The sequence below is a fragment of the Loxodonta africana genome, chromosome 3 (assembly GCF_030014295.1).
Source record: "Loxodonta africana isolate mLoxAfr1 chromosome 3, mLoxAfr1.hap2, whole genome shotgun sequence".
NCBI lineage: Eukaryota > Metazoa > Chordata > Mammalia > Proboscidea > Elephantidae > Loxodonta > Loxodonta africana.
Window position 1 is genome coordinate 25,775,284 of NC_087344.1, and position 27,974 is coordinate 25,803,257.

Genomic DNA, 27,974 nt, shown 5'->3' on the forward strand with positions numbered 1-27,974 from the left:
TTTGTTGGTGACTTTTCGTTTATCCCTATTTGCATTGTGCTTTAGGTGAAGGTTTTCATAGCAAATTAGTTTTCCAATCATTAATTTGTACACAGATTGTTCCATGACATTGGCTGCAATTCTAGCAATGTGTCAGCACCTTTCCCATTTCCTCCCTGGGTTTCCTGTTTCCATTCATCTAGTTTCCCAATCCCTCCCTGCCTTCTCATCTTTGGTTTTGGGCAGAATTGCCTTTTTGGTCTCATACAGTTGATTGTTCTAAGGAGTACATCTTCCACAGTTGTTATTGTTTATTTCATATTCCTGTCTATTATTTGGCTGAAAGGTGGCCTCCAGGAATGTCTTTAGTTTCAAGTTAGAAAGTGGTCTTAGAGCAATAGTCTCAGGTGTTTCTCCGGGCTCTTTCAGACCCATGTGTCTGGTCCTTTTTTTTTAACTTGAATTTTGTTGTATGTTTTTTACCTATTCTAACCAGGACCATCTATTGTGGCCCTGATCATAGTGGTTGGTAGTGGTAGCTGGTCACCATCTAGTTCTTCTGGTCTCAGATTAGAGGAGGCTGTGATTCATGTGGGCCATTTGTTGTTTGGACTAATTGCTTCCTTGAGTCTTCGGTTTTCTTCATTTTCTTTTGCTCCAGCCAGGAAGATATAAATAGTATTTAAAAGAAATGTGGATGGGAAATTATTCCATAACCGAAATAGTAAGAATATCTACTTTGTCATTAAAACAAAGTAAGTACCGCTGGTGTTCACAAAAGTCCATCATAAATTTGACAGAACTGATGTCCAGAGATTTTTCTTTTTCATCCATATAATATCTCAAGTATGAAAACCATATCGTCAGAGCACTTGTTCACGAAGCTGAATGGCTGGCTATAACATGTTATATATTCTTATTTTTCTTCCCCTTCTTTCTACTCATCATACTTTGTTAAATTGACTTGAACACCAAAAGCAGTGACATTCTGTAACCTCAGCTCTCCACTTAAAAATGTGTGTTGGCCTTTCTACCAACTCACTGGAAAGGCAAATCACATTGTGTATGTCTTAGTCATCTAGTGCTGCTGTAACAGAAATACCACAAGTGGATGGCTTTAACAATGAGAAATTTATTTTCTCACAGTAAGATCAGATCAGATCCATTGCCGTCGAGTCTATTCCGACTCATAGCAACCCTATAGGACAGAGTATAACTGCCCCATAGAGTCTGCAAGGAGCACCTGGTGGATTCAAACTGCTGACCTTTTGGTTAGCAGCTGTAGCTCTTAACCACTGTGCCACCAGAGTTTCCCCTCATAGTAAAGGAGGTCACCCTTACTCAGGTCACCTCCCTGATCCAAGGTAAAGGGAGTTTCCCTGGGGTGTGGCTGTACCACATTTTATCTCAAGAGATAAAAGGAAAAGGAAGCAAGCAGAGAGTAGGGTACCTCCTACCACCAAGAAAGCAGCACCAGGAGCAGAGCGTGTCCTTTGGACCCAGGGTCCCTGTGCCTGAGAAGCTGCTTGACTAGGGGAAAACTGAGGACGAGGACCTTCCTCCAGAGCTGACAGAAAAGCCTTCACCTGGAGCCAACACCCTGAATTTGGACTCTTAGCCTACTGTACAGGCTTTGGCTCATGGGTAGGAAGACTCAACATTGTGCAAATGTGTATTCTATCCAAAGCGATCTATAGATACAATGCGATCCTGATCCAAATTCCAATGACATTTTTTAATGAGATGGAGAAACAAACCACCATTTCATATGGAAAGGGAAGAGGAAGAGTAGTATTTTCCTGTACTGTTTTTAGATGTCTTCCCCTCTTTGATGTCTTACTCTCCTTTCGCTCTCAACATATTCTAAGTAACTTCAGCGTCCTCTCCATAAAATGTGCTCTCCTTGTAGGCTTCCACATTTTGTTGATGGCATGCCATCTGTCTTAGTCATCTAGTGCTACTGTAACAGAAATACCACAAGTGGATGGCTTTAACAAACAAATTTATTTTCTCACAGTTTAGGAGGCTAGAAGTCTGAATTCAAGGTGCTGGTACTAGGGGAAGACTTTCTCTTTGTGTCAGCTCTAGAGAAAGCTCCTTGTCTTTTTTTGGCTTCTTCCTCCTTGACTCCTTGGTGATCGTGTGCCGTGGTATCTATCTTCCCCATCTCTGCTTTTTTATTTTTTAAAGTTAGAGAAGATGGAAAGTGGGGGGGGGAAGACATGGTAGTTGAAAGTTAAATTTTTTTTTTAATTGTGCTTTAGGTAAAGGTTTATAGAGTAAATTAGTTTCTCATTAAACAACTAATACACATACTGTTTTGTGAAATTAGTTGCCAACCCACTATGTGTCAACACTCTCCCTTTCTTGACCTTGGGTTCCCCAATTCCATTTATCCAACTTTCCTGTCCTCTCCTGTCTTCTAGTCCTTGCCCTTGGGCTGGTGTGCCCAATAAGTCTCGTATACATGGTTGAGCTACACAGATTACTTTTTGTTTTATAGGCTTGGGTAATCTGTGGCTGAAGGGTGAGCCTGAGGAGTGTCTTCAATACTAAGTTAAAAGGGTGTCCGGGAGCCATACTCTTAGGGTTTCTTTAGTCTCTGTCAGTCCAGTAAGTCTGATCTTTTTTTGCAAGTTTGAATTTTGTTCTCCCTTTTTCTCCAGCACTGTCTGGGACCCTCTATTGTGATCCCTGTGAGAACAGTCAGTGGTGGAAGCTGGGCACCATCTAGTTGTGCTGGACTTAGCCTGGTAGAGACTGTGGTAGTTTTGGTCCATTAGTCCTTTGGACTAATCTTTCCCTTGTGTCTTTGGTTTTCTTCAATTCTCCCTTGCTGCAGACAGAGTGGGGCCAGTAGATGTATCTTAGGTGGCTGTGCACAAGCTTTTAAGATCCCAGATGTTACTCACCAAAGTAGGATGTAGAACATTTTCCTTATAAATTATGTTATGCCGGTTGACCTAGATGTCCCCTGAGACCATGGTCCCCAGCCCTCAGCCGAGTAACTCTGTCCATGTGGGAGTCCGAATGTGTCTGTGAAAGCTTCTATGACTTTGCCTTGGTCAAGTTGTGCTGGCTTCCCCAGTATTGTGTACGGTCTTACCCTTCACCAGAGTTACCACTTATCTATTGTCTTGTTAGTGTTTTCCCTCCCCACCCCTCCCCTCCTTCGAAACCATCAAAGGTTGTTTCTTTCTGTGTGTAAACCTTTTCATGAGTTTTTATAATAGTGGTTCCATATGGTATTTGTCCTTTTGTGATTGACTTATGTCACTCAGCATAATGCCCTCCAGATTCATCCAGGTTGTGAGGTGTTTCGCAGATTCATCGTTGTTCTTTATTGTTGTGTAATATTCCATTGTGTGTATGTACTATAGTTTATCCATTCATCTGTTGATGGGCACTTAGGTTGTATCCATCTTTTTGCTATTGTGAATAACGGTGCAGTGAACAGGGGTGTGCATATGTCTATCCATGTGATGGCTCTTATTTCTCTAGAATATATTCCTAAGAGTGGGATTTCTGGATCGTATGGTATTTCTATTTCTAGCTTTTTAAGGAAGTGCCATATCATTTTCCAAAATGGTTGTACCATTTTGCATTCCCACCAGCAGTGCATAAGAATTCCGGTCTCCCTGCAGCCTCTCCAATGTTTGTATTTACTGTTTTTTTTTTTTTTTTTAATTCATGCCAGTAATGTTGGGATGAGATGGTATCTCACTGTAGTTTTGATTCGCATTTCTGTAATGGCTAGTGGGAGCCCTGGTGGCACAGTAGTTAAGAGCTTGGCTGCTAACCAAAAGGTGGGCAGCTTAATTCCACTGGCTACTCCTTGGAAACCCTATGGGGCACTTCTACTCTGTCCTGTAGGGTTGCTATGAGTCAGAATCCACTGAACAGCAGTGGGTTTGGTTTGAGGTTTTAATGCCTAGTGATCTCGAGCATTTCCTCATGTGTCTCTCAGCAGCCTGAATGTCTTCTTTGGTGAAGTGTCCGTTTGTATCTTTTGCCCATTTTTTAAATTGGATTATTTGTCTTTTTGTTGTAAAGGTGTTGGATTTTCCTGTAAATTTTAGAGATTAGACCTTTGGTGGGTATGTCATACCATCTCTGCTTTTTTGCTGCTTGTTTAATCTCCTTTTATATCTGAAATCAGATTGACTCCAGACACACCCTACACTAATATACTGCCTCATTAACGTAACAAAGAGAAGCCATTTCCAAATGGGATTATCACCTCGGGGTTGGACTTTACAGCATGTTTTTCGGGGGGGGGGGGGGGCAAAATTTAATCCATTCACACCATCCTTCCAGTTTTCAAGGGAAAAAAATTTGGATTCATTCTTGTTTTTTATTTCTTTCACACTTCAACCTTCAGTGCAAGGGGAAATTCTGTTTGCTCTACCTTAAAATTCTAGGACCATCCCTTGCACACACTTTTCCAGCCGTCCCCCCGCCCAGTCTCAACCATCATCATTACTTACCTGATTATGCCTGTAACCTTCTAACAGTTCTTCCTGCTTATTACATTTGTGCCCTGTACACAGGTGGCTTTAAGAGCTGTTGTATCAGTTTCTTTCTCTGCTGAGAAGTGTAAAATTGCTCTGCATTTCAGTTCAGATTAAAAGATGGATTCTTTTCACTTGCCAACAAATTCCCTAGAACGTGATATCCCCACTGACCCCAATCACCTCTCCAGATTACATTACTGTTACTCTCCTGCCATCTCATTCTGCTCCAGTCACACTGGCCTTTTGCTCTTCTAAAAACTTAAAAGACACCTTCCCACCTTCTGGCCTGTGCTCTGTCTGATTCCTACTTCTGGAACAGTCGCTTCTCAGAAATCCCTTGGGTAATCCCTTCACATCCCTCAAGTCTTAGCTCAGGTGTTTCTTTTCAGTGAAGCCCACTCTGAGTAGCCTAATTAGTGTTGTTACTTGTATTGTCAGCACTGCCAATACTCTGGATCCTGCTCTACTTTTAATTTTTCCATTGTGCTCCTCAACTTTACACACGTGTGTGTGTGTGTGTGTGTGTGTGTAAACCCCCAGATTATGAATGAGTTCTGTTCCTGTATTTAAATTGAATTTGTATGTAAGTCAGAACAGTTAGGTATGGTTTGTATCTAACATCAGCTAGTCACATGTTTGTCATAGTGTATAATGTAGTTTTCTATGCCTAAAAAGCATTTAAAGAAACACTTCCAGATACACTAAAACATCTTTCACATAATAATACAATAGTGATAATAATGATGTTTTGATACACGTCGCAAAGTAGCACCTGTTTGTTATTAATGAACTGTTGTTTGTACCTCAAATTTTTAATATAATAGGCTTTACAGTTAGTCTGTAACTCTGGGTTGTGCATAAGTTGGACGTTCCTAACCCAGGGTTATAATACGGTGTTCATACAATGTCCAAGTCACATAATGACTTATTTCATAGAATGTATTGTGGACATTAAGTGACCATACATTGTTGCACATTTCAGTTCATTTATTCAATACATATTTATTGAGTGTCTTCTGTGTGTGTCAGGCACTGAATTAAGTCATTGAAAACAAGGAAAACCATCAATGAGATGGATTGACATAATAGCCTCAACAGTGAGCTCAAACATATCAAAAGGTCATGGAGATGGTGAAGGACCAGGCAGCGTTTCATTCTATTATACATAAGATCACAGTGAGTCGGAGGTGACTCGATGGCACCTTACAGCAACAATGTATAATGCTGTAGAAAACATGCTGGTCCTGCTGCTGTGGAGCTTATGGCCTCATGGGGGAAGAGGCAGTCTTTAGAAAGGTCCACGAAGGCCCTTATTGTTAGGTGCCTTTAAGTCAGTTCCAACTCATAGCGACCCCATGTACAAAACACTGCCCTGTCCTATACCATCCTTACAGTTGTTGCTGTTTGAGCCCATTTTTGCAGCCACCCTGTCAATCCATCTCATTGAGGGTCTTCCTCTCTTTCTCTGACCCTCTACTTTACCAAGCATGATATCCTTCTCCAGGGACTGGTCCCTCCTAATAACATGTCCAGAGTACGTGAAATGAAGTCTCACCATCCTCTCTTCTAAGGAGCATTCTGGCTGTACTTCTTCTAAGACATATTTGTTCATTCTTTCGGCAGTCCATGGTATATTCAATATTCTTTGCAAACACCACAATTCTAATGCATCAGTTCTTCTTCATTCTTTCTTATTCATTGTCCAGCTTTCTCGTGCACATGAGGGAATTGAAAATACCATGGCAGAAATATCCATGAAGTCCCTAGCCTGGAAATATGTGCTTACCAAAGTGAGTAATGCGCACGTATAAGATTCTGCTGTCACGCATGTTTGCAAGACAGTGGTTTAAACAGTTCAACCTAATTCTTTGGGACATCTTAGAGCCTAAACACACATGAGTACTTTTTGAAAGCTCTAGAAAGGAATTGAGAGTGTGGTTATTCCTAAAGTAATTTGACCCCTGCACCTGTCTGTCAGGAACCATGTCTCAGAGTTGAGGTCTTGTGGCTTTACAAGGTGGAAAGGGCCACACTCAGCCCTCCTTTGTCATTCAGTAAAGGTGTAAGAGTCTTCATTTCAGACATGTGACCCTAATACTTTCCAGCATGTTTTCTTCTTTTCAAAATGGGTGACTGAGAGCTTGACATAATTAATGCCATGATGAACCCATAAGTTTTTATTCCTTCTTCTGCCTTCCTTCTTCTTTCCACATACCTTTGTTAATGACTTTGTTTTGATCTGATGCAAGTAACTTTGTTCTTTGTTTGATCTGATGCTAGTAACTTTGTTTTGTTCTGTCCGACCACCTGTGACTTACAACCCCCCACTGGGAAATTAGAGCCCAGATGCCTGATACGTGTATCTTTAGCCTGATAAGGAGATGGCTGGCATGTATCTTTTTAGTCTGATAAAGAGTCTCTTGCCATTATCTTGTAATGAATAACTCCTCCAGCCATGCCATCTGTGGGCTACAAAGACACTTCTAACCTTTGTAAAAATCATATATAAGCTTGAATGTAAAAAAGCCTTTTGGGACTCCATAGAGACTGTCAGCATTACTGTCGGATCTCTGGTGGTGGACACCTCCTAAATAAACTTTCTCACTCTTTCTGACTTGGAGTATATTTCATTGGGTCGATAGCTCCAGGTCACAGACCCTAATCTGGCAACAAGAAAGCCAGACAGCCCTGTATCCTGCTGTCTCTCTCTGGCAAGGCTGGTCCACCACTTCTTTCTCAGGGTGACACCTTCTCACATCTCTTGCAACATTTGTAACAGAAGAGAGAAATTAAGAAATATGTTTGAAAATACAAGAGTCCAAAAAAATGCAGAGGGAAAGAAAGACAAGCTAATTAAAGGCATCTTACCTCACTTTACCCCACCCTCTGCATTCCTCTGAGTCGGCTTTATGGCTTCTCTTGGCCCAAGGCTTGCTAGGTTCTTTAAGTTTTAGTTCCCCTAGGATGACTGGTTCAGACACTGGAAGCTAAGAGCCTGCATGGAGAGTTTTAAGAATGACATAACTAGATAATAGACAAGAATCATCTTAGGTGAAGGGAAGGACAACACACAATACAGGAAAGGTCAGCACAACTGGACTAAATTGAAAGCTAAGACGTTTCCTGAACATAACCAAACACTTTGAGGAACAGAGTAGCTGGGGCTGGGGTCTGGGGACCATGGTTTTGAGGGACATTTAGGTCAATTGACGTAACAGAGTTTATAAAAAGAAGAAGGAAAAAAATGACATATTCTATGTGCAGTAACCTTCAGCTCACATCCTATCCTTTTGAACTCCAAAGAAAAGGGACAAGAGTGTAATGTGAAGAGATTTCTAGCTATGGTGTGAGTGTTGTTGAAGGTGGGGAGGTTTGAGAGCTAGTGATGAAAGGGGAGATGTTACAGACCATTTCATCCTCTCCAGGCTGGCAGGGGCCAACACAAAAGTTTCTGGGGCCTTGAGAGACCCTGAGTGGTACAAATGGTTAAGGTGCTCGGCTGCTAACCAAAAGGTTGGCAGTTCGAACCTGTCCAGAGGCACCTTGGAAGAAAGGCCTGGTAATCTACTTCTGAAAATAAACCACTGAAAACCCTATGGAGAACAGTTCTACTCTTGATGTGCATGGTGTCGTCATGAGTCAGACTAGAGCCTATGGCAAGTGATGGTGGAGGTTCATCTGGTGGAAAGTCAGCGCCCTCACTGGGTTGAGGCCTGGGAACCTTCACTACACTGAGCCACAGGAGACCAGAGCTCCCATCCTGGCTTTGTTACCAGTTGTGATCCTTAAACTCTCTGGGGTGAGACTTCAGGGATGATCTAGTTGGTCTCTCTCACCTTGAATCTTTAGGTCAGGAACCTTAGTCACATCAAGTACTCAGTAATAAAAGGGGTATGGACTGGACGCCCTCAGCTCCCCTGGGCCTCCGTCTGTGAATCCTGGCCTGGGCAGGGAGGCCTGCAGGGAGTCTGAAAGGCAGGCCCTTGCTGAAGACTTGCCGCCATCTTGAAGCTTTGCTAAGAGGAATATCTCAGATGAAACCTGCTTTCCTTGTTTGGAATTGAAAAATTCATAAACCCTGTGGGATTCTTCCAACCCTCCACCCTCCACCCAGGTTGAACAGGGCTACAAGCTGCAGGGATTTCTGAGGAGGATTACTTCACACCTTCTCATTGGATTTTCTGTATTTTTTCCATAGCTCAGAGTAGCCTCTCCAGCTCAGGTGGGGCTAGCGGGATAAGTACCCAGGACCTCTCTGTAAAGGAACTTACTGATTTTGAATCGCTACCTGGGAGTGTTGTGCAGTCATATTTTATGTCACCAGCCGGATGGATGATCCGTTGGACTCTGCACTTTCTCTCCAGAGAAAGCTGGTTGTTGTGGCTGTAGTAGTGGGTGGTTCTCTGAAGGCTCTAGACTTGGAGTCATGGCTTTAGTGTTCACTGTGTGGCCCCGGGAATTGTCAGTCGGGTTCATAAGAACCCCAAGTGGGAAGATGTGACTTGTTTTTGCTCGAGGCCTAGAATTGGGCCCAGGCATTGAACACAAACCACTGGAGAGGCCTCACCCACCTAGGACGTGGTGTTGCTCGGTAATGGCCACCGAGCCTTTAGAAGACACATGGCATGTGAAGGGGCCACGTGGGCAGGAGGCAGCGCCTTTGTGAATTTTCTCTGCGGGCAGGAGGTGGGCGCTGGCCAGGGCCTTGGAGGGCCCTGGTCATTCTGCCAGAGCGCACTAGCTTGGGAGAAGTGTAATCACTTCGCGAGCCTTGCCCTCACATAGCAATTGTTTTTATTTTTACTTTCCAGCCATGTAAGGCATATGCGGGTGGGCTAGGAGTGTTCTGGCGATACGTGGCCATTAGCAAAGCGCCGGCCCGCCAGTGTGGCACGAGCCTGCAGAGGGGACAGGCCGCGTGCCGCCAGTCCTGTCTACACCCTCTGCCCGCGGTCGGGGCCGCGGGGCCCACAGGGCAGGAGGCAAGTTGAGCGGCCTGGGGCGGCCTCGGCCTCAGCTGCGCTTCAGGGCGCTCAGGCCCGGGGCAGGGGCGGGGGCAGGGTCGCCTGGCAGTGCGGGCTGCGCACCGGAGGCACCGGGGATCCGGCCCACGTTTTCCCTCTCTCCCCTCTCTCTGGCTCCCTCCTCCCCTCGCTTTTCCTTCTCCTTCCTGCTCAGGTGTCCCTTTTTTTTTTTTTTTTTTGCGGCGGAAACAATTTTTCGCTGTTGGGCGGGGCGGACAGGACCGGGAGAGCGGGTGGGCGAGCGGGAGGACACCCGCGCCGAGTGGACACCGCAGGTCTCATGCCGCTCAGCGACTCCCGCGCTCCTGCCGCCCACGGCGCCTGCCGCCCGCGGCGCCCGCCACCCCGGGCGCTCCCTTCGCGGAGCCACCCAGCGATGCCCGCCGGGCCCTGCCAAAGTTTGTAGGCTCCCGCTGAAGGTCAGCGGCGCTCTGGCAAGGTGAGTTGGGCTGCGCTTCCGCCGACCCCCCGGTGGATCTAGGGCGACTCGGATGCAGGCCGGGCGACAACTCCAAGACGTTCCTGGAGACTGTCCGCCTCTCCGAAGACCAAGGACTCCACAGTTCCTGTGGGAAAGGGGTGGGCAGGGGGCCTGGCCCAGCGGGGCATGGGAACCCGGAGCCGAGAAGGTGCCCGGTCGGCAGTTTCCTGCCTCTACTTGCAGTCTCTGTCCTGGTGCCTCGGTTTCGCAAGAGACGCCGAAGAGACAGATTTGGTATTGTCGGTGGAGGACGGGATCCCCGCGGTTGCGTCAGGAGGAGTTTGCCGATTGACAGGCGACCCCAAGATGAGAAATAAGCTCCTAACAAAGACCCTCCCACCCACAAAGTATTCACTGGCAAGAACATTTCCCTAGGCCGACCCCGGTCACCCAGGGCGTCTTGGAACCTTCCTTGGGCTCTGGATTAGTTGGGGGACTGCAGGTTTGTACTGATTTGTTTGTAAGTCTCCCCGCGGGACGGCCAATAAAAGCTTTATGACAGACTTCCGACCAGCAGGGAAGGTGTGTAGGCGAGCTCCCAATTGCCTTGTATGGGGTGGGAGGACAGTTTCCCAGTTGCCTGGCAACGCCGCTGATGGACGCGAGCCGCAGCCAGTCGCCACTCCCGTAGGTCCCCATGAAATGTTTTTGACAAGCACTGTAGACTCCAGTGGGGCGCGTGGGTGCGCGCGGTTTTGGGGGTACCTGGCCCCACAAAAGGGCTACCCAATCCGGCTTAGGCAGGATTTCTCGACTTTTTAAAGTTCACATCGAACATCTGTTAAGAACTGGGCCATTCGTGTCTTTGTCAGTTATTTGGAGATCTTCTAATAGTGGACAAAAACTAGCTTTGCTGCGGCATTTTCTCCATGAAAAAGAAAAAAAGATCCCAACACACAGCAGGCAAGTCATGAAAAAAAGGAAATGAGGGTGTGTGTGTGTGTGTGTGTGTGTTGTAATGTAACCAATAAACTAAAAAAGCTGTAAGGAGGTCACCAGTGAGTAACATTTGCGTATTTGGTGGAGCAACTTTATTGGCTACTTTATTGGCAGCAGATTGAAAATGTTTGCTTAACTGCAGAATCACGTGACCTGAGCTTCCTCCTCCTCCCTCTGAAATTGGAGGAAAAAATAAGAGACAAAAAACCAAACGCATTGCCATCGAGTCCTTTCTGATTCATAGCGACTCTTGAAGGCAGAGTAGACAGCCACATAGCGTTTCCATAGAGTGCCTGGTGGATTGGAACTGCCGACCTTTAGGTTAGCAGCCGTAGCATTGGCGAATTATGTGTAGTATAATCGTGGAAAAACTCCTCAGCTGTGGTTTCTGGAAACTGCTTTTTGAATGAAACTGTAGCAATCAGGGAAACCCTGGTGGCGAAGTGGTTAATAGCTACCGCTGCTAACTAAAAGATCGACATTTCGAATCCAACAGGCGCTCCTTGGAAACACTATGGGGCAGTTCTACTCTGTCCTATAGGGTTGCCATGAGTCGAAATCGACTCGACGGCTGTGGGTTTTGGTTTTTTGGTAGAGATCAGTGGAGCCCTGGTGACACAGTAGTTAAGAGCTTGACTGCTAATCAAAAGGTCGGCAGTTCGAATCCACCAGCCGCTCCTTGGAAACCGTATTGCGCAGCTCTCCGTCCTGTAGGATGCTAGAGGGTTGAACATGCTTTGTATCTACATGGATCATTCTGTTTGTGGACTTGCCATCCCCTCATTTTCTGTTCTTATCAGATATTCTTTTACTCCCTGTCCTAGGTTATTGATAAAAATGGGTGAAGGCAGGAGACTGGGGGTGAGGAGAGAATTCTGTAGCAATTTTTGTTGAGCTTGCCTTTTTTTGTTGTGCTTTAGGTGAAAGTTTACAGCTCAAGTTAATTTCTCATACAAAAATTCATATACATATTGTTTTTTTGACATTGGTTGCAATCTCCACAATGTAACAACACACTCCCACTTTCCACCCTGGGTTCCCTGTGTCCATTCAACTGGTTCCTGTCCCTTCCTGGCTTTTCATACCGCAACCGGACAGGAGCCGCCCATTTGGTATCGTGTATGTGATTGAATTAAGAAGCACACTCCTCAAGAGCATTATTTTTTGTTTTATAGTCCCGTCTAATCTTTCTAGAGTTTACCTTTCTGTCTTGAAGCTGCCAGTTGCACTCCTGACTTTTTTCACACCTTTTAATTTTAGTTAATGACTTGTCTTCACAATCCCACTTGTTTGTATGGTGCCTGAATTTACTGGCCTTTTTGTTCTGGGTGGTGTCCCAGCAAAATTAAATTGATTTCTTCCTCTCATCCAGGTCCACGGAATTCCTTGTCACTGCTCTGTAGGCTTGCCGGATGTAATTAAAGTTGCAGAATTTTTGATCATGACTTTTATGGGGAAAAATAAAATAAAACACTACCAAATCCATCCTTACTCTAACCACAGTTTTAATTCCAGGGCAGTTGTGGTGTTTTTCAGATGGAAACAGTTGAACTTAATCTGAAACAACTGGCTTGAAATTTACAGGTTTATTTTTTCCCCCAGAAGCATCAAGGGGTATAAACAATGAGCCATGGAACACTAAGGTGGCAGGAATTGTGCATTGTGCTTATTTTGTAGCGTTTATTACGAGGCTTAGAAAGAATGTTCCTGTATATGTACTTATGTATTATAGGTGGGAAAAATGAGGCACCAAGAAATAACTGACTTTCCCAGCATCACAGTGAGTCTTTGTAGAGCTAGAAAGAGGGTGTTGTGGAATTTCCTGTTCTTTTTATAATGCATTTGCATATACACAGTTGCTGTGGACTTGACTCCAACTTGTGGTGACCTCATGTGTGTCAGAGTAGAACTGTGCTCCGTAGGGTTTCAATGGCAGATATTTCTGAAATGGCTCTTCAGGCCTTTCTTCCAAGATGCCCCTGGGTGGATTTGAACCTCCAACCATTTTTTTTTTAAATAATTTTTCTTGTGCTTTAAGTGAAAGTTTACAAATCAAGTCAGTCTGTCACATATAAGCTTATACACACCTTACTCCATACTCCCACTTATTCTCCCCCTAATGAGTCAGCCCGCTCCCTCCTTCCAGTCTCTCCATTCGTGACAATTTTGCCAGTTTCTAATCCTCTCTACCCTCCTATCTCCCCTCGAGACAGGAGATGCCAACACAGTCTCAAGTGTCCTCCTGATACAAGTGGCTCACTCTTCGTCAGCATCTGTCTCCAACCCATTGTCCAGTCCCTTCCATGTCTGATGAGTTGTCTTCGGGAATGGTTCTTGTCCTGGGCCAACAGAAGGTTTGGGGACCATGACCGCCGGGATTCCTCTAGTCTCGGTCAGACCATTAAGTCTGGTCTTTTTATGAGAATCTGGGGTCTGCATCCCACTGATCTCCTGCTCCCTCAGGGGTTCTCCGTTGTGCTCCCTGTCAGGGCAATCATCGGTTGTGGCCGGGCACCATCTAGTTCTTCTGGTCTCAGGATGAAGTAAGTCTCTGGTTCATGTGGCCCTTTCTGTCTCTTGGGCTCTTAGTTATCATGTGACCTTGGTGTTCTTCTTTCTCCTTTGATCCAGGTGGGTTGAGACCAATTGATGCATCTTAGATGGCCGCTTGTTAGCATTTGAGACCCCAGATGCCACATTTCAAAGTGGGATGCAGAATGTTTTCATAATAGAATTATTTTGCCGATTGACTTAGAAGCCCCCTTAAGCCATAGTCCCCAAACCCCCGCCCTTGCTCCGCTGACCTTTGAAGCATTCAGTTTATCCCGGAAACTTCTTTGCTTTTGGTCCAGTCCAGTTGAGCTGACCTTCTGTGTATTGAGTATTGGCCTTCCCTTCACCTAAAGTAGTTCCTATCTACTAACTAATCAGTAAATAACCCTCTCCCACCCTCCCTCCCTCCCCCCTCCCCCCCTCGTAACCACAAAAGTATGTGTTCTTCTCAGTTTATACTATTTCTCAAGATCTTATAATAGTGGTCTTATACAATATTTGTCCTTTTGCCTCTGACTAAATTCACTCAGCATAATGCCTTCCAGGTTCCTCCATGTTATGAAATTGAACCTCCAACCTTTTGGTTGGCAGTCTAGCGCATTAACTGTTTACACCACTCCTGGACTCCGTTTGCACATTAAAGGCGCAGTGAACATTTTCAGTCTTGTCTCAATTAAGGGGCTTCAATCACTGTGCTATATGGAATGGTGCAGACTGTTTTCCTTGGTAGCACATCTGTGTACGGTGGGATTATGGGTTTATGTTGCTTAGTGTGGGTACCATGAGGTGATGTTCCTATGTGCTGGGGTCTGTAGAGCTGACAGTGGGAGTTGTGGGGATTAGGAAGGGACAAGCTTGGATTTTACCAACTCCTTTTTTCTTTCAAATGTGTTTACCAGGAGCCTTCATGTTAATGGGTCCAGTCATGCCTCGCAGTAAGAATCCGGAAAGCTTGGCAATTATTGTCTCCAGTTCACTGAGTCTGTGTTAACCCGGGCAGCGGTTTGTCCAGGGTTCCTCAGAAAGACGATGACCTCGACTTTCCTCTGCCTAATAGCCAGTTAGAAGACGGGCCATGGAAGATGAAGAGCTGACCAACCTGAACTGGCTGCACGAGAGCAAGAACCTGCTGAAGAGCTTCGGGGAATCAGTTCTCAGGAGCGTCAGCCCTGTCCAGGAGCTGGATGATGACGCCCCCCAATCCCCTGCCCATTCAGACATGCCATATGATGCCAGGCAGAGCCGCAACCACTGCGCCACCAGGGCTCCTCCTTACTCCTTTAGCGGCCTCTTATTTATGGCCATCGAGGACTCCCCGATGAAGCACCTGCCGACAACAGAAATCTACAACTGGATCTTGGAACACTTTCCGTATTTTGCAAATGCATCTACTGGCTGGAAAAACTCAGTGAGGCGTAATTTGCCATTGAATAAGTGTTTTAAGAAAGTAGACAAAGAGAGGGGTCAGGTAAGCCTTCTGTCTGTAACCAAAACATTTCTTCATTAAAAAAAACCTTTAAGGAATGTAAAGTCACCATATTGAAGCAGCAGTTATAAGTAGGCAATTTTTATTTGATTTAATCCACTTAGATAGTTGTAAAGAAATTCCCTTTCCTAAAACGTATTAGTTAGATTAGATACCCTTTTTAATATTTGTGTTACGTTGAGGGTTTCCCGCTGTAGTATTGGTACATAATCACAAAACAGTGGTTTGCTGACGTTCGTTGGTTCTCAGTATCTTACCTGAGTGCGGACCTGTTCTAGAGTCCATGCAAAGATCTGTTTTCCAAGGGCAGCTACTAACCCTGTATATGTATATGTATTTGAGGAAAATTGCCGCCAGGGGCTAGAGAAAAATGGCATTTATTTTCTTTCTGACTGTTAACTTGGAGAAGTTATTCTCCAGGTAAGTCTGCAATATTCTGGAATACATGGACAGTTGTGGATGTTGGAAAAAGACTTGAGGATACTTAACATACCCCTCAGACAAACAAGCATAGACATGAAGTACCCACATGACTTTCTTTAAACCAGTGTTTTGGCACCTTTGAAACTCTCTGGGTGTAAACAAGTACATGGGGTAAAGTTCCTGTTACATACTGACTTAAAAAAAAAAAGTTGAAAAGTGATTGCACCTTTGGCTTTAAAGCCTCAGTTCAAGCTTCCTGGTTGGCTAAAGCAAGAAGCTTTAAATAACTTGGCCTTACATTTCTATAAGGAATGTAATTGTAGGTACAATCCAAATAGGATTGACTGTTAGAGCTGGGGAACAAAATTGTGATCTGACTTTGAGTTGTGAAAACGAATGGAGCTGCAGCTAAAATATATTTCTGTAAAACCTTCCCTCCACAAGTTTTCATGTTACGGTATTTTTCAGCTTTGTTTTTCCTGTTCATTGTGCTGCTGTATGCAGCTGGTGTCCTGCTTCTCACCCTTTTTGAAGTTCAGGTTCAGTCTCAGGACCACTATTGTGTGGGGTCAGGGCTGTGCAGGATTGGGGCTTCTAATTTCTTTCTCTCCAGAAACATGCTTCTGTTTAAAGTAGGAGCTTGAACCTGAGAAAATTCTGCGTATCTTTGCCATGGAAGAATGCAAATAAGGGAGTGGCGAAGTCATATTTCTCCTTGCTCAATCTGGACTGGTTTGTCTGCAAATGCTGGGTACTCAGCGTTCATGTTCAAGGGGAGTGGGGGTCTGCTGGGGAGTGGAGGTGCAGGGCTTGGGGAGGGTTGCTGCCCGGAAGGAGGAGAGATGTGAACACCAAGGAGCTTTGCCTTTGAACACTGGTGCAGGTGATGCCTGGATCGAATGTGCAAATATGAATACTCCTAAGTGTTCTGGGCCCCTTCTTTTTCAGGTCCTTATTTTATTTTATTTTTTTAACATAGTAGTGGTAACAATCAGAGTACATAGCCTTTAATTAGGAAGAGGAAGTTCTGTGAGAGAAGCCCTCTGTCGTCCCCACAGCTGTCTACTCACCTTCCTCTTCCTCGCCACTACTCGAGGCATTTACAGATTCATCTCCTGATGTGACTCTGTTGAGTGTATTAGATTGTTCTCTGAACCTTTTAGAAGATCCCCCACTCTCTTGTAAAGAACCAAGTCTGCGGTGTTAAGAGCATCTGTATAGGTGTGTTCTCATAGCAAGAAAGGAAGGCCTTGGAGAGCAATTCCAGAGTTCCATTGTAGAGAATAAAGTGCTGTTCAGGTCCCCAAAGCCTCGTGTCACTGATAGAGCAATGAACAGGGTTTTTCGTTTGCTGTGAAGTGAGTCTGGATGTTACCACTTGCCTGTGTTTGACGTCCATGCTTGACAGAAAGCTAGTGCACATAAAAGTAAATTAGCAAATGTACCTTTAACACGAAACCAACTCCAAAGTGTGCAACAAGTCTTGGGGGGATTATCCATCAGCCTTGGGAATCACAAGCAGGTGTTGGATGGTGTTTTGAAGCAAATCCTAGACATTGTGTCATTTTATCCCAATGTATTTCGGTATGTGTGAGTAAAAATAAGTAACAATTTCTTGCTTAACCACAATGCCAGTGTCATTGTTAACAAAGTTAACCACAATTTTTTGGTGTCACCTAATCATAATAGATGTGGAGTTGATTCTGATTCATGGTGACCCCATGTATGTCAGAGTAGAACTGTGTTCCTTAGGGTTTTCAGTGGCTGGTTTTTCAGAAGTAGCTTGCCAGACCTTTCTTCCAAGGTGCCTCTAGGTGGACTCAAACCTCCATTTCAGTTAGTAGCTGAGCACATTAGTCACTTGCACCATTCGGGACTCCAATGCATCACATCCAGAGGCCCTGAAGACCTGGCTGACCCACTCCTTGGGCTGCTGAGACGGTGCTCTGTGTTCATATCAGGTCAACCTGCACTCCTTGGTAAAGTTTCCCCATCAGCCTTTCATCTTATGGTTTCATCCGTTGGTAATCTTTGTCTGAATCAATCAACATAGAGTATTAAAGTCTGGGATTTAGCTTTATGCATCCTAACTACAGATCTGAGGAGCCCTGGTGGTGCAGTGGTTAAGTGCTTAGCTGCTAACCGAAAGGTTGCCAGTTTGAACCTACTAGCTGCTCTGTGGGAGAAAGATGTGGCACTCTGCTTCTGTAAAGATTTCAAACCAAAGCCGTTGCCGTCAAGTCAATTCCAACTCACAGCGACCCTATAGGACAGAGTAAAACTACCCTATAGAGTTTCCAAGCTGAAAATCTTTACAGAAGCAGACTTTCTCCCACAGAGTGGCTGGTGGGTTCGAACAACCAACCTTTCGGTTAGGAGCCGAGCTCTTAACCACTGCCTTGGAAACCCTATGGGGCAGTTCTACCCTGTCCTATGGGGTCACTATGGGTCAGAATTGACTTCAGGGCGACAGGTTTGGCTTTTTTTTTTTTTTTTTGGCTATTAAAGATTAGCCTCTGATAACCTCTCTGAGTACTTTTAAGTAGGAAGTCAAGTACAGTTTTTTTTTTTTTTTTTTTTAAACTAGATTCAAAACATTCAGGTATGTGTGTTTCTATTTCTGTGCTTTTTCTTCACTTTTCCTCTTGCCACTTTAATGAAAAATATTTTGTCATAAGAGGGTTTATAAACGAAAGACTGTACAAAAGCATGTTTATCATACCCAAGAGCTGAGTGCTTTAAATACGATTTTAGCTTATAGGTTCAAAGAGGACTGGATTGGAAACCAAGGCACCTGGTTCTGGTTTTGACAGTACCTGGCTGTCTCTTGGGCCTTGCTTTTCTCATATACAGAAGCAGGAGTTTGTAGTGGCTCGGGGCTTCTTAACCTGGAGGTCTTTGGATGTCAGGGGCTCCATGAACCCCCTGAGGTTGTTGGCAACATGTCATGTGACTATGCAGATTGCATTTTGCTAGGGAGAGAGTCATTGGTTTTGTTTGTTGAGGTTTGAAATAGATGCTCACCAGGGCCTCTGAGCCATGAAAGGTGAACCACTGGTGTATTATGACAACAGCGGGTATGCTCCTTTTGTGCTTTCCATATGCAATATCCCACTTTTGTTCTCACTACAACCCTAGGAGGTAGGCTCCACTACAGCTGTATTGCTCTTGGACACATTCCCCTTCTGATCCTGCCCAGTTGCTCCTTCCAGGTATTGCTCCTTCCTAACACACTTTCTAAAGTACTGTGGTTTGTGGGGGCAGTGGTGGTTCAGTGGTAGAATTTGCCTTCCATATGGGAGACCCGGGTTTGATCCCTGGCCAATACACTTCACCATAGCCACCACCTGTCTGTCAGTGGGGGCTTGTGTGTTGTTACAGTGCTGAACTGGTTTCATCTGAGGTTCCACACTAAGACAGACTAGACAAAAAGGCCTGGCAACCTACTTCTGAAAATCAGCCAATGAGAACCCTATGGTCTGATCCGCAGCTGATCACGAGGACAAGGCAGAACAGGGTAGCATTTCATTCTAATATACATGGGGTCTCCATGAGTCAGGTGTTGACTTGGCGGCAGCTAACAACTATGGTCTCTACCTACTATACTGAGCACTAAACCCACTGCAAACCGGTAGATTTGAACTCCTAGTGACCCTATAGGACAGAGTAGAACTGCCCCATAGGGTTTCCTAGGTTATAAATCTTTACACAAGCAGACTACCACATCTTTCTCTTGCAGAGTGTGGCTGGTGGTTTCAAACTGCCGACCTTTGGTTAGCAGCCTAGTGCTTTAACCGCTGCACCGCCAGGGCTCCTAAAAGCACTAAGAGGATACAAAATGGAATGTGACATGGTCACAACCTATAACACATTCATGCTCCAATGAGCCCTACCCACAGAATCTCTTTCTAGCTAGCAAAACTTCTCCAGCAGAAGCCTTACTTCTGAGCTTTCTCCCCTTTTTATTTATCAGTGGCCTGTTTCTTGTATCGTTTTCTGGCTCCCCTATTTCAAGGATACTGCTTTTCCAGTCCTGACAAGTCTCACCAGGAAGATGCTGTTTGTCTTGATGAGGGCCAGTTGGAAGTCTTCCGGGAGACTTGGTTGCTTTTGATCCGAGGGCTCCATTGGCATGTTTGTCCAGAGTTCCTCCCCTTCCCATTAATTTTTTGAAAAATGTGATTATTCTCTTACATAGGGCTTTGAGGCACCTGGGTGGATCCGTGAGGTACTTCATTATTGTACTGCTTGGATTCCTAGCCAGCAAGACATTGTTTTCAGAACCTTCCCTGTTGGGCTGAGGAGGCTTTGGGATTTCCCTTTGAAATCACATTACCAAAACGAAAACAAAAACTGGTTGCCATTGAGTCGATTCCGACTCATGGTGACCCTGTAGGACAGAGTAGAACTGCCCCGTAGGGTTTCCAAGGCTGTCATCTTTATAGAAGCTGACTCCCCGACCTTTCTTCCATGGAGCTGCTGGTGGGTTCGAGCTGCTGACCTTTCGGTTAGCAGCTAAGTGCTTTTAGCACTGTACCACAAGGGCTCCTTTGAAATCACTTGCAGGATAATACTCAGCAGTGAAAAATATCTGAAGTTGGCACACTAACCTCATATTCAAAGTCATGGGTTTTGGTTCTTTCACAAACAGCAATGGGTTATTTGGGTTAATCCATACTCTGTCAAAGCCCTTGGTCATCTTAATGCCCTTAAGCTTTGGCAAGATGATGGTAGGTTTTAGATTTCATAGAAAATTCCACTGACTTCCAGTGGCCTCTTTTTGATAGGTGCTGTTGAGTCAATTCCAACTCATAGCGACCCCATGTACAACAGAATGAAGCACTGCCCAGTCCTGCACCATCCTCAAAATTGTTGTTATGCTTGAGCCCATTGTTGCAGCCACTGTGTCAATCCATCTCGTTGAGGGTCTTCATCTCTTTTGCTGACCCTCGACTTTACCAAGCATGACATCCTTATCCAGGAACTGATCCCTCCTGATAACATGTCCAAAGTATGTGAGACATGGTCTCGCCTTCCTTGCTTCTAAGGAGCATTCTGACTGCACTTCTTCCAAAACAGAATTGTTCGTTCTTTTGGCAGTCCATGGTATGTATACTCAGTATTCTCACCAGCACCACAATTCAAAGGCATCAATTCTTCCTTGGTCTTCCTTATTCATTGTCCAGCTTTTGCATCCATATAAGGTGATTGAAAACACCGTGGCTTGGGTCAGGCTCACCTTAGTCTTCGAGGTGACATCTTTGCTTTTTAACACTTTAAAGAGGTCTTTTGCAACAGATTTGCCCAATGCAATGCATCGTTTGATTTCTCAACTGCCGCTTCCATGGGTGTTGATTGTGGATCCAAGTAAAATGAAATCCTTGATGACTTCAATCTTTTCTCTGTTTATCATGATTTTGCTTAAGTGGCCTCTTACTGTACTTGAAACAAGATGAGTATTGTTTTTGTATGTGCATTTTAGATGAAGGTTTACAGAGCAAATTATTTCCTTATTAAACAACTAATACATTGTTTTGTGACATTGGTTGCCAACCCCACGATGTGTCAGTGCACTCCCCTTCTTGACCTTGGGTTCCCCATTACCAACTTTCGTGTCCCTTCCTGCCTTCTTGTCCTTGCCTCTGGACTAGTGTGCCCATTTAGTCTTGTTCTGTTTTATGGGCCTGTCTAATCTTTGGCTGAAGGGTGAACCTCAGGAGTGACTTCCTTTCTGAGCTAAAAGGGTGTCTGGGGGCCATACTCTCCGAGCTTTTCCAGTCTCTGTCAGACCAGTAAGTCTGGTCATCTTTTGTGAGTTAGAATTTTGATCTACATTTGTCTCCAGCTCTGTGTGGGACCCTCTGTTGTGGTCTCTGTCAGAGCACTCAGTGATGGTAGCTGGACACCAACTAGTTCTTCTGGTCTCAGGCTGATTGGAGTCTCTGGTTTATGTGACCCTTTTGTCCCTCGAGCTAATATTTTCCTTATGTCTTTGATTTTCTTCATTCTTCCATGCTGCAGATGGTGTGGGACTGAAGTATCTTAGATGGCCACTCACAAGCTTTTAAGACCCCAGATGCTACTTACCAAGTAGGATGTAGAACATTTTCTTTATAAACTATGTTATGCCAGTTGAGCTAGATGTACTCTGAGACCATGGGGCCCAGCCCTCAGCCCAGTAATTTGGTCTCTCAGGGAGTTTGAATGTGTCTATGAAGCTTCCATGACCTTGCCTTGGTCAAGCTGTGCTGGTTTCCCCAGTATTGTGTACTGTCTTACCCTTCACCAAAGTTACCTCTTCCCGCAACAAGATGGATTGACACAGTGGCTGCAACACTGGGCTCCAGCAAAACAACAATTATGAGAATGGTGCAGGACCCGACAGTGCTTTGCTTTGTTTTACATAGGGTTGCTGTGAGTTGGAGCTGATTCTATGGCACCTAACGACAACAATATTGTCTAGCTGTGTTTTTAAGAAGGTATTTTTTTAGTTGTGCTTTAAATGAAAGTTTACAAATCAACTCAGTCTCTCATACGAAAACTTATACACACCTTGCTATATAACCCTGGCTGCTCTCCCCCTAATGTGACAGCACACTCCTCCTCTCCACCCTGTATTCCCCATGTCCATTCAACCAGTGTCTGTCCCCTTCTGCCTTCTAAGATGAGTGTTTTTTTAAAAACCAATGTTCTGTTTGGTTTGGTGCCACTTTGTGTGTTAGGTGGGTCTTTTGTTTACAGATTTTGGTTTCGTGACCCTCTTAAGGTGTTTTGTTCTTGTGTCCTATCCTCATCACTTTAACTTCTTTACTGCTTCTCTGAATGAATACAACACCTAACTGGAACTGTAAGGATTTTTCCCTGGCCTGTTTGCTTCAACACTTCCCTGAAGTTTTCAGACTGTAGGAATTTATTCAAGTTGTTCGTGTGGAATGTAGGGTAATTACTGTTAGACACCTTCGAGTCAGCTCCTGACTCACGGTCACCCCATGCACAATAGAAGGAAAGTCAACCTGGTCCTGTGCCTTCCTTGCGATTGGTTCCATGATCAGTTGCAGATCGGACCACTGTGATCCATAGGGTTTTCATTAGCTAATTTTTAGAAATAGATTGCCAGGCTATAAAAATGGCATGGTCCTGTCTGGAGGGGAGATGAGAGAGCAGAGGGGGTCAGATGCTGGCCAAATGGACATGAAAATAGTAGAGGCGAGGAGCGTGCTGTCTCATTAGGGGGAGAGCAATTAGGAGTATATAGCAAGGTGTATATAAATTTTCGTATGAAAGACTGACTTGACTTATAAACTTTCATTTAAAGCACAATAAAAAAAAAAAAAAAGGCTTGGGAGAGGTGTTTGAATTCCTCCAAACCCACAAGGGGGAAGGAGAACCAAGATCAACAGCCCAAGCCTGATTCCTGTGAGATAGAGGTCAGACACACCTCCTCTTGCCACCATTTCTACCAATTCTGACACCAACTGTCCCTCCCACAGCACTCTTTACTGGGTTCCATAATTCATTGCAATGGCCACACAGAGCTCACAGACCGTACTCACAATTATGGGGCTTATTAGGGAAGTAACAGTTACAATTGAGGCTCAGGAACATGCAGGATACAGTTCTTCCATCAGGATAGTCTTTTCCCAGCCGTGCTCGCAGGCACACCTCTCCTTGGCCCTCAGTCTAAAGGCATTCAGCTTCCTCCTTCCATGGGCCGGAAAGCCCACTGCAGTGTGTCCTGCTGCCGGGTCTCTGCTGTCACTGCTTCAGGATTATAGCTCTCTCGCTCTCTCTTGGTCTCTTGCTTTCAGGAGCTTCTTAGAGCAGAAATCCTGGGTCCAAAGGGTACACTCGCTGCTCCTGGCTTTTCTTCCTTGGTGGTGATAGAATCCTCTTCTCTGCTCTGGAATTGGCTCTCTTTTAGGGTAAAACTGACCAGTTCCTTTGGTAGGCCACAATTACCCTATCATGCAGTCACCTGGGTGGGAGTTACAAGACCATTGCTAGAAAGGCCCACACACAAAAGTAATTAATCGCACCGCACAGACCTTTCTTCCTAGTCTGTCTTAGTCTGGAAGTGCCAGTGAAACCTGTTCAGCATCATAGCAACACATGAGCCTCCACTGACTGATGGTAGCTGCATATGAGGTGCATCGGCCAAAAATCAAACCCGAGTGCCCAGCATGGGAGAGTTCTACCACTGAACCACCACTGCCTCATCAGCATCTATTGTTGTTGTCATTGAGTCCATTCTAACACATGGCAACCCCATGTGTGCAGAGTAGAACTGCTCCATAGGGTTTTCAAGGCTGTGATCTTACAGAAGCAGATCTTCAGGCCTTCTGAGTCACTTCTGGGTAAGTATGAACTGCCAACCTATAGGGTTAATGGTACAGCACTTAACCATTGTTGCTACCCAGGGACTCCCATCAGTATCTAAACCAAAAAACCAACTTCATTGCCTTCAAATCAATTTCGACTCAAAGCGACCCTATAGGACAGAGAAAGACTGCCCCATAGTGCTTTTGAAGCTGTAATCTTTACTGAAGCAGACTGCCACACCTTTCTCCCACGGAGTTGCTGCTGGGTTTGAACTGCCGACCTTTGGGTTAGCAACCAAGCACTTAACCACTGCACCACCAGGGCTCCTTTTATCAGTATCTAGTTTTCCATAATTTGGGGGACTTTGAAAGCCCTTTGTTTATTAGTTACTTTATTCAATAGACTTATTTGGCAATGTTGAAGGTTAAAAAAAAAAAAGTAGTGAGATTTGGCTCTTGCCTTTTAGGAGCTTACATTCCAGGACAGCAGGATGAATATAGTACAAGATTTAAGAGAATAAACACAACATAAGTATGGCAAGAGCTTCGATCAATAAGTGATTGGGGCCGTTTGAGGTTAGTCAGGATGGTTTCCTTTCCCTGAAGAGGGGCTTTTGGAGCTAAGATGTAAGATAGTGAAGGACAAGTTTTAAATATTCTTTATGGTGGGACACTTAAAAAAGTTGTTGCCAAAGCATTCTTCAGTCATGGGAATAAGCTTGAGGCCTCCAGGGATGGCTTAGTTAGGATGAGGTTTGACTATTTATTATAGAAAGTCCAAATAACAAGCAAGAAGTGTATTTCTCTGTCACATAAAAGAAGTCTTGAGGAGTTGGACAGAGACCCACATTCTCTCTTTCTGCTCTGCTGTTCTTAGTGCATTGCTGGTTTTCATTCTCAAGGCCTTGTCATGGTCCAAGCTGGCAACAGCCAACATGTTCTTGTTTCAGGATTGAGCAAAGGGGTGTGAGAGAAGAACAAAAAAGGATCTTGGCTGAGTTAGTAATTTCAAGGGTTTTTTCCCAGAAACCCTACACTCTGCTTTCATCTCACTGGCTAGAACCTAGTCACATGATCTCTCTTGGCTGCAGGGAAGGCTGGGAAATATAGTCTTTTACCTGGGCCCATTACCACCCCAAATAAAATGTTGATTCTATAATAAAGCAAGTACAGGATTCTCTGCCACAGAGGTCTAGATGGTTATGAAACAAGTGTTCCTGGGCCCAAGGAATAGGGTGTAACAGTATCAGAGAAAAGGAAGAAGAAAGAGATGGATGGTCAGGGAAGTGATGTAAATAAGAATGAAGAGTTGGCAGAGAAGCTACAATGCTAAGATGAAAATTTTAAATTTGCTGTAGTAAGGAAAGCAGAGATGCCGACCTATTTTGTAAACATTCAAGTTAACCAAGGTTTTGCTGCAAGATATTCTGGTTAAATTGTTTTTAATATCTTCAAAAGCAGTAGTTCAATAGAGGTGAAGATGGGGTCTGTGCCAAATATGATAGGAAAAGTCAAGAAGTATATAGTTGAAAATAGAGGCTATTGTGAAGTCATTCTTTTAATAGTAACTTGATGGTTTGCTATGTAAGATTACAGAGGTTCTAAGGACAGAATAAACTCTTTGATTTTTTTTTTTTTTTTTTTTTCTTGTTTGAGGACCTTTGTGAACTCAGCAGGATGCCAGTAAGTATAGGCAGAATTACTGTGGGGTTTCTTGGGGGAAAGGCTCTCCAATTACCTTTCCTTCTCTTCATCCCCACAGGGTGTGTGGGTTTCCCTCTTAGCCCTGTGAGGTCAAGTCCAGTGTTTCCTCGCATCTTTTGGAGCTCTGTGAAGTGACTCTTCAAAGCCTGTGACTGTCCTGCTCTGGGGACAGGAGCTATATAAGTGATTTTACTAATGTCACTAGACAGAAAACACTTGATTAGCCAGTTTTCCATACTTTGTTTTTATAAGAAAAGGCCAAGTCCCATGAGTGCTGACTCTGAGCATGGCTGTATGAAGGGGAAGAGAAAGAAATGCAGAGCCTCCTGAGAATCAGAATGCCAGGCAGCCTGGCGCAGAGCTGGGGCACAGAGCCACGATAAGTACTCCCGGAAGCCTCTGCAGAACACTGAGTTCCTTACCAAGTTGTCCATAGATGCAGTCATGGACAGTGAGAACCGACGTTTGCAGCTGTGTCTCTGAGGCCCAGCAGAATCTTTAATTTGCAAAGTAAAAATTAGACTCTTCACTTTCGAAGACATAGAAGTAGCTTCAGTCATTTTAGAAGCATTTTCAGTGGTTGTTCATGCTGTGAATATTTATGGAGTGCCCAGGGACACAGTGGTGACCTATGACAAGTCCCTGCGCGTTCTCTTGGACTTTCCATGGTTCGGGTGGGGGGAGGGGCACAGATATTAAACAGTAGATCCATGTATGAACATGATACGTTCACATAGTGGTATATGCAATGGAAAAAATAAAACAGGGTAAAATTGTACTAGAGAATTGGTGAGGAGGGTGGAAGACTTCCCAAGGAGCTGACTGGGCTGTGGCCTGCATAACAAGAGGCAGTCAGCCACTCAAAGGTCTGGGCATAGGAAACAGCAAGTGCAAAGACCCTATTGTGGCAAAGGCTTGAAATGCCCAAGGAACTGAAAGAAGGTGTCTTAGTTATCTAGGGCTGTCGTAACAAAAAGTACCACAAGTGGGTGGCTTTAAAGAACAAAAATTTATTTTCTTGCAGTTCAGGAAGCTGGAAGTCTGAATTCAGGGTGTGATTCTAAGAGGAGGTCCTTCTTTGCTGGTAGCCCCAAGGGTTCCTTGGCATCTGTCGGTGTTCCTTGAAGTTCCTTGGTGTTCCTTGGTATCTGTCTTCCCCTCTGTGTGTGTCTCAGTGTCTGTTCTCCTATTTTTATTACTCAGAAGTGATTAGATTTAGGACCCACCCTGCTCTGGTATGACCCCATTAACGTAAAAGAAAAACCCCTATTTCCAAACAGGGTCACATTTACAGGTACAAGCGTTAGGATTTTTACACATGTTTTTTGGGGGGACACAATTCAGTCCATCACAGAATGCCAGTGGGAAGTATATTGGAGGGAAGAATGAGATATTTGAGGGAACAGGAGGGAGAAACATCTCTGTGAGGCTTGTTTCAGTGGCGCAGCTGAGAGTGGATGCAAGTGGTGCTGGCTTGGACCAGGGTGGGGCAAATGTCACTTGGGAGGTGGGATGGGGGTTAGAGCAAAGATTCTATTTTGACCATATTTGAGATAGTTTGGGGACATCTAAGTAGAGATATTGAATAGGAAGTTTGATATATGAGTTTTAAGCTCTGTAGAGAAGTCAGAGGTACAAATCCGGGGTGCATTAGTGCATAGATAGTTGAAAAGAAAGAGATTTCTGGATTAATCATCAATCAGAAAGATGAAATCAAACCTCTATTTCAGTCTTTATAGGAAATTATATTTCCACTAGTGTTTGACTAGGGACCTCATTTTGGAGTATATGCAGCATGGTAAATAAAAACAGAAACCAAAAACCAAACCTGTTGCTGTCGAGTCGATTCTGACTCATAGTGACCCTATAGGACAGAGTAGAACTGCCCCATAGAGTTTCCAAGGAGAGGCTGGCGGATTTCAGCTAACGACCTTTAGGTTAGCAGACGTAGCACTTAACCAGCACGCCACCAGGGTTTCCAAATAAAAACAGAAGAGGTTTATATTTAGAAGGAAGGCACTCTCCCAGACTTATTTCAACAATAACTAATTTGTAACTCCTGAAGTCACTGCCTGTAGTTTTGCAGGCAGAAGAGATCAAACCTTTGTTCTTTGTAATGAAGATGCAACTTCTGTATGGCAGTGGCAGTCAATATCTCTGATAGGCTGTCTGGTAAACATCCCATTTAGCAAAGCCCTTAAACCCATGACTTCCATGAGTTCTCTGCTATCTGGTTCTTGGCTGAAGATGTTTTCTTGTATATGTGTCTCCATAGCAATGAGTTTGCAGTTGGTATGGAAAGAAAGCAGTTGCCTTAGCAACAGAATTACTGATGTGGCTCCTGTGCTTTCAGGGAGGGGATCAGCTGACCAAACTAGTTTAGATGCAGCATGTGGGACACTGTGATGAGGGCTGCACGTTCTGGTGTAAAATCAGCCCTGCTTTAAAAGAGATTGTACTCCCTCCCTCTTTCAGAAGGAAGGGCTTACGGTAGTAATAAATTAGGTGAAGTAGTTGCTGTCAGTTGGGATAGATTCTAAGAGAGATCTCCTG

General features: G+C 44.5%; 1 protein-coding gene across 8 annotated transcripts in view; it reads left to right on the forward strand.

Annotated features, from left to right (window-relative positions):
* The window catches only part of LOC100662579 (zinc finger protein 709-like), a 94,517-nt gene that overhangs the window by 45,661 nt on the left and 20,882 nt on the right, over positions 1 to 27,974 (forward strand). For 3 of the 8 annotated variants that reach the window (XM_064280728.1, XM_064280726.1, XM_064280729.1), the window contains one exon: positions 14,390 to 14,958. The exons of 4 other annotated variants lie outside the window; for them this stretch is intronic. In XM_064280728.1, coding sequence (XP_064136798.1) covers positions 14,566 to 14,958 — 393 coding nt within the window. In that variant the 5' untranslated portion in view covers positions 14,390 to 14,565. Of the gene's footprint in view, positions 1 to 9,862; positions 9,957 to 14,389; positions 14,959 to 27,974 lie in introns of those variants that run through there. One more of the 8 variants, XM_064280730.1, reaches the window with a different exon arrangement.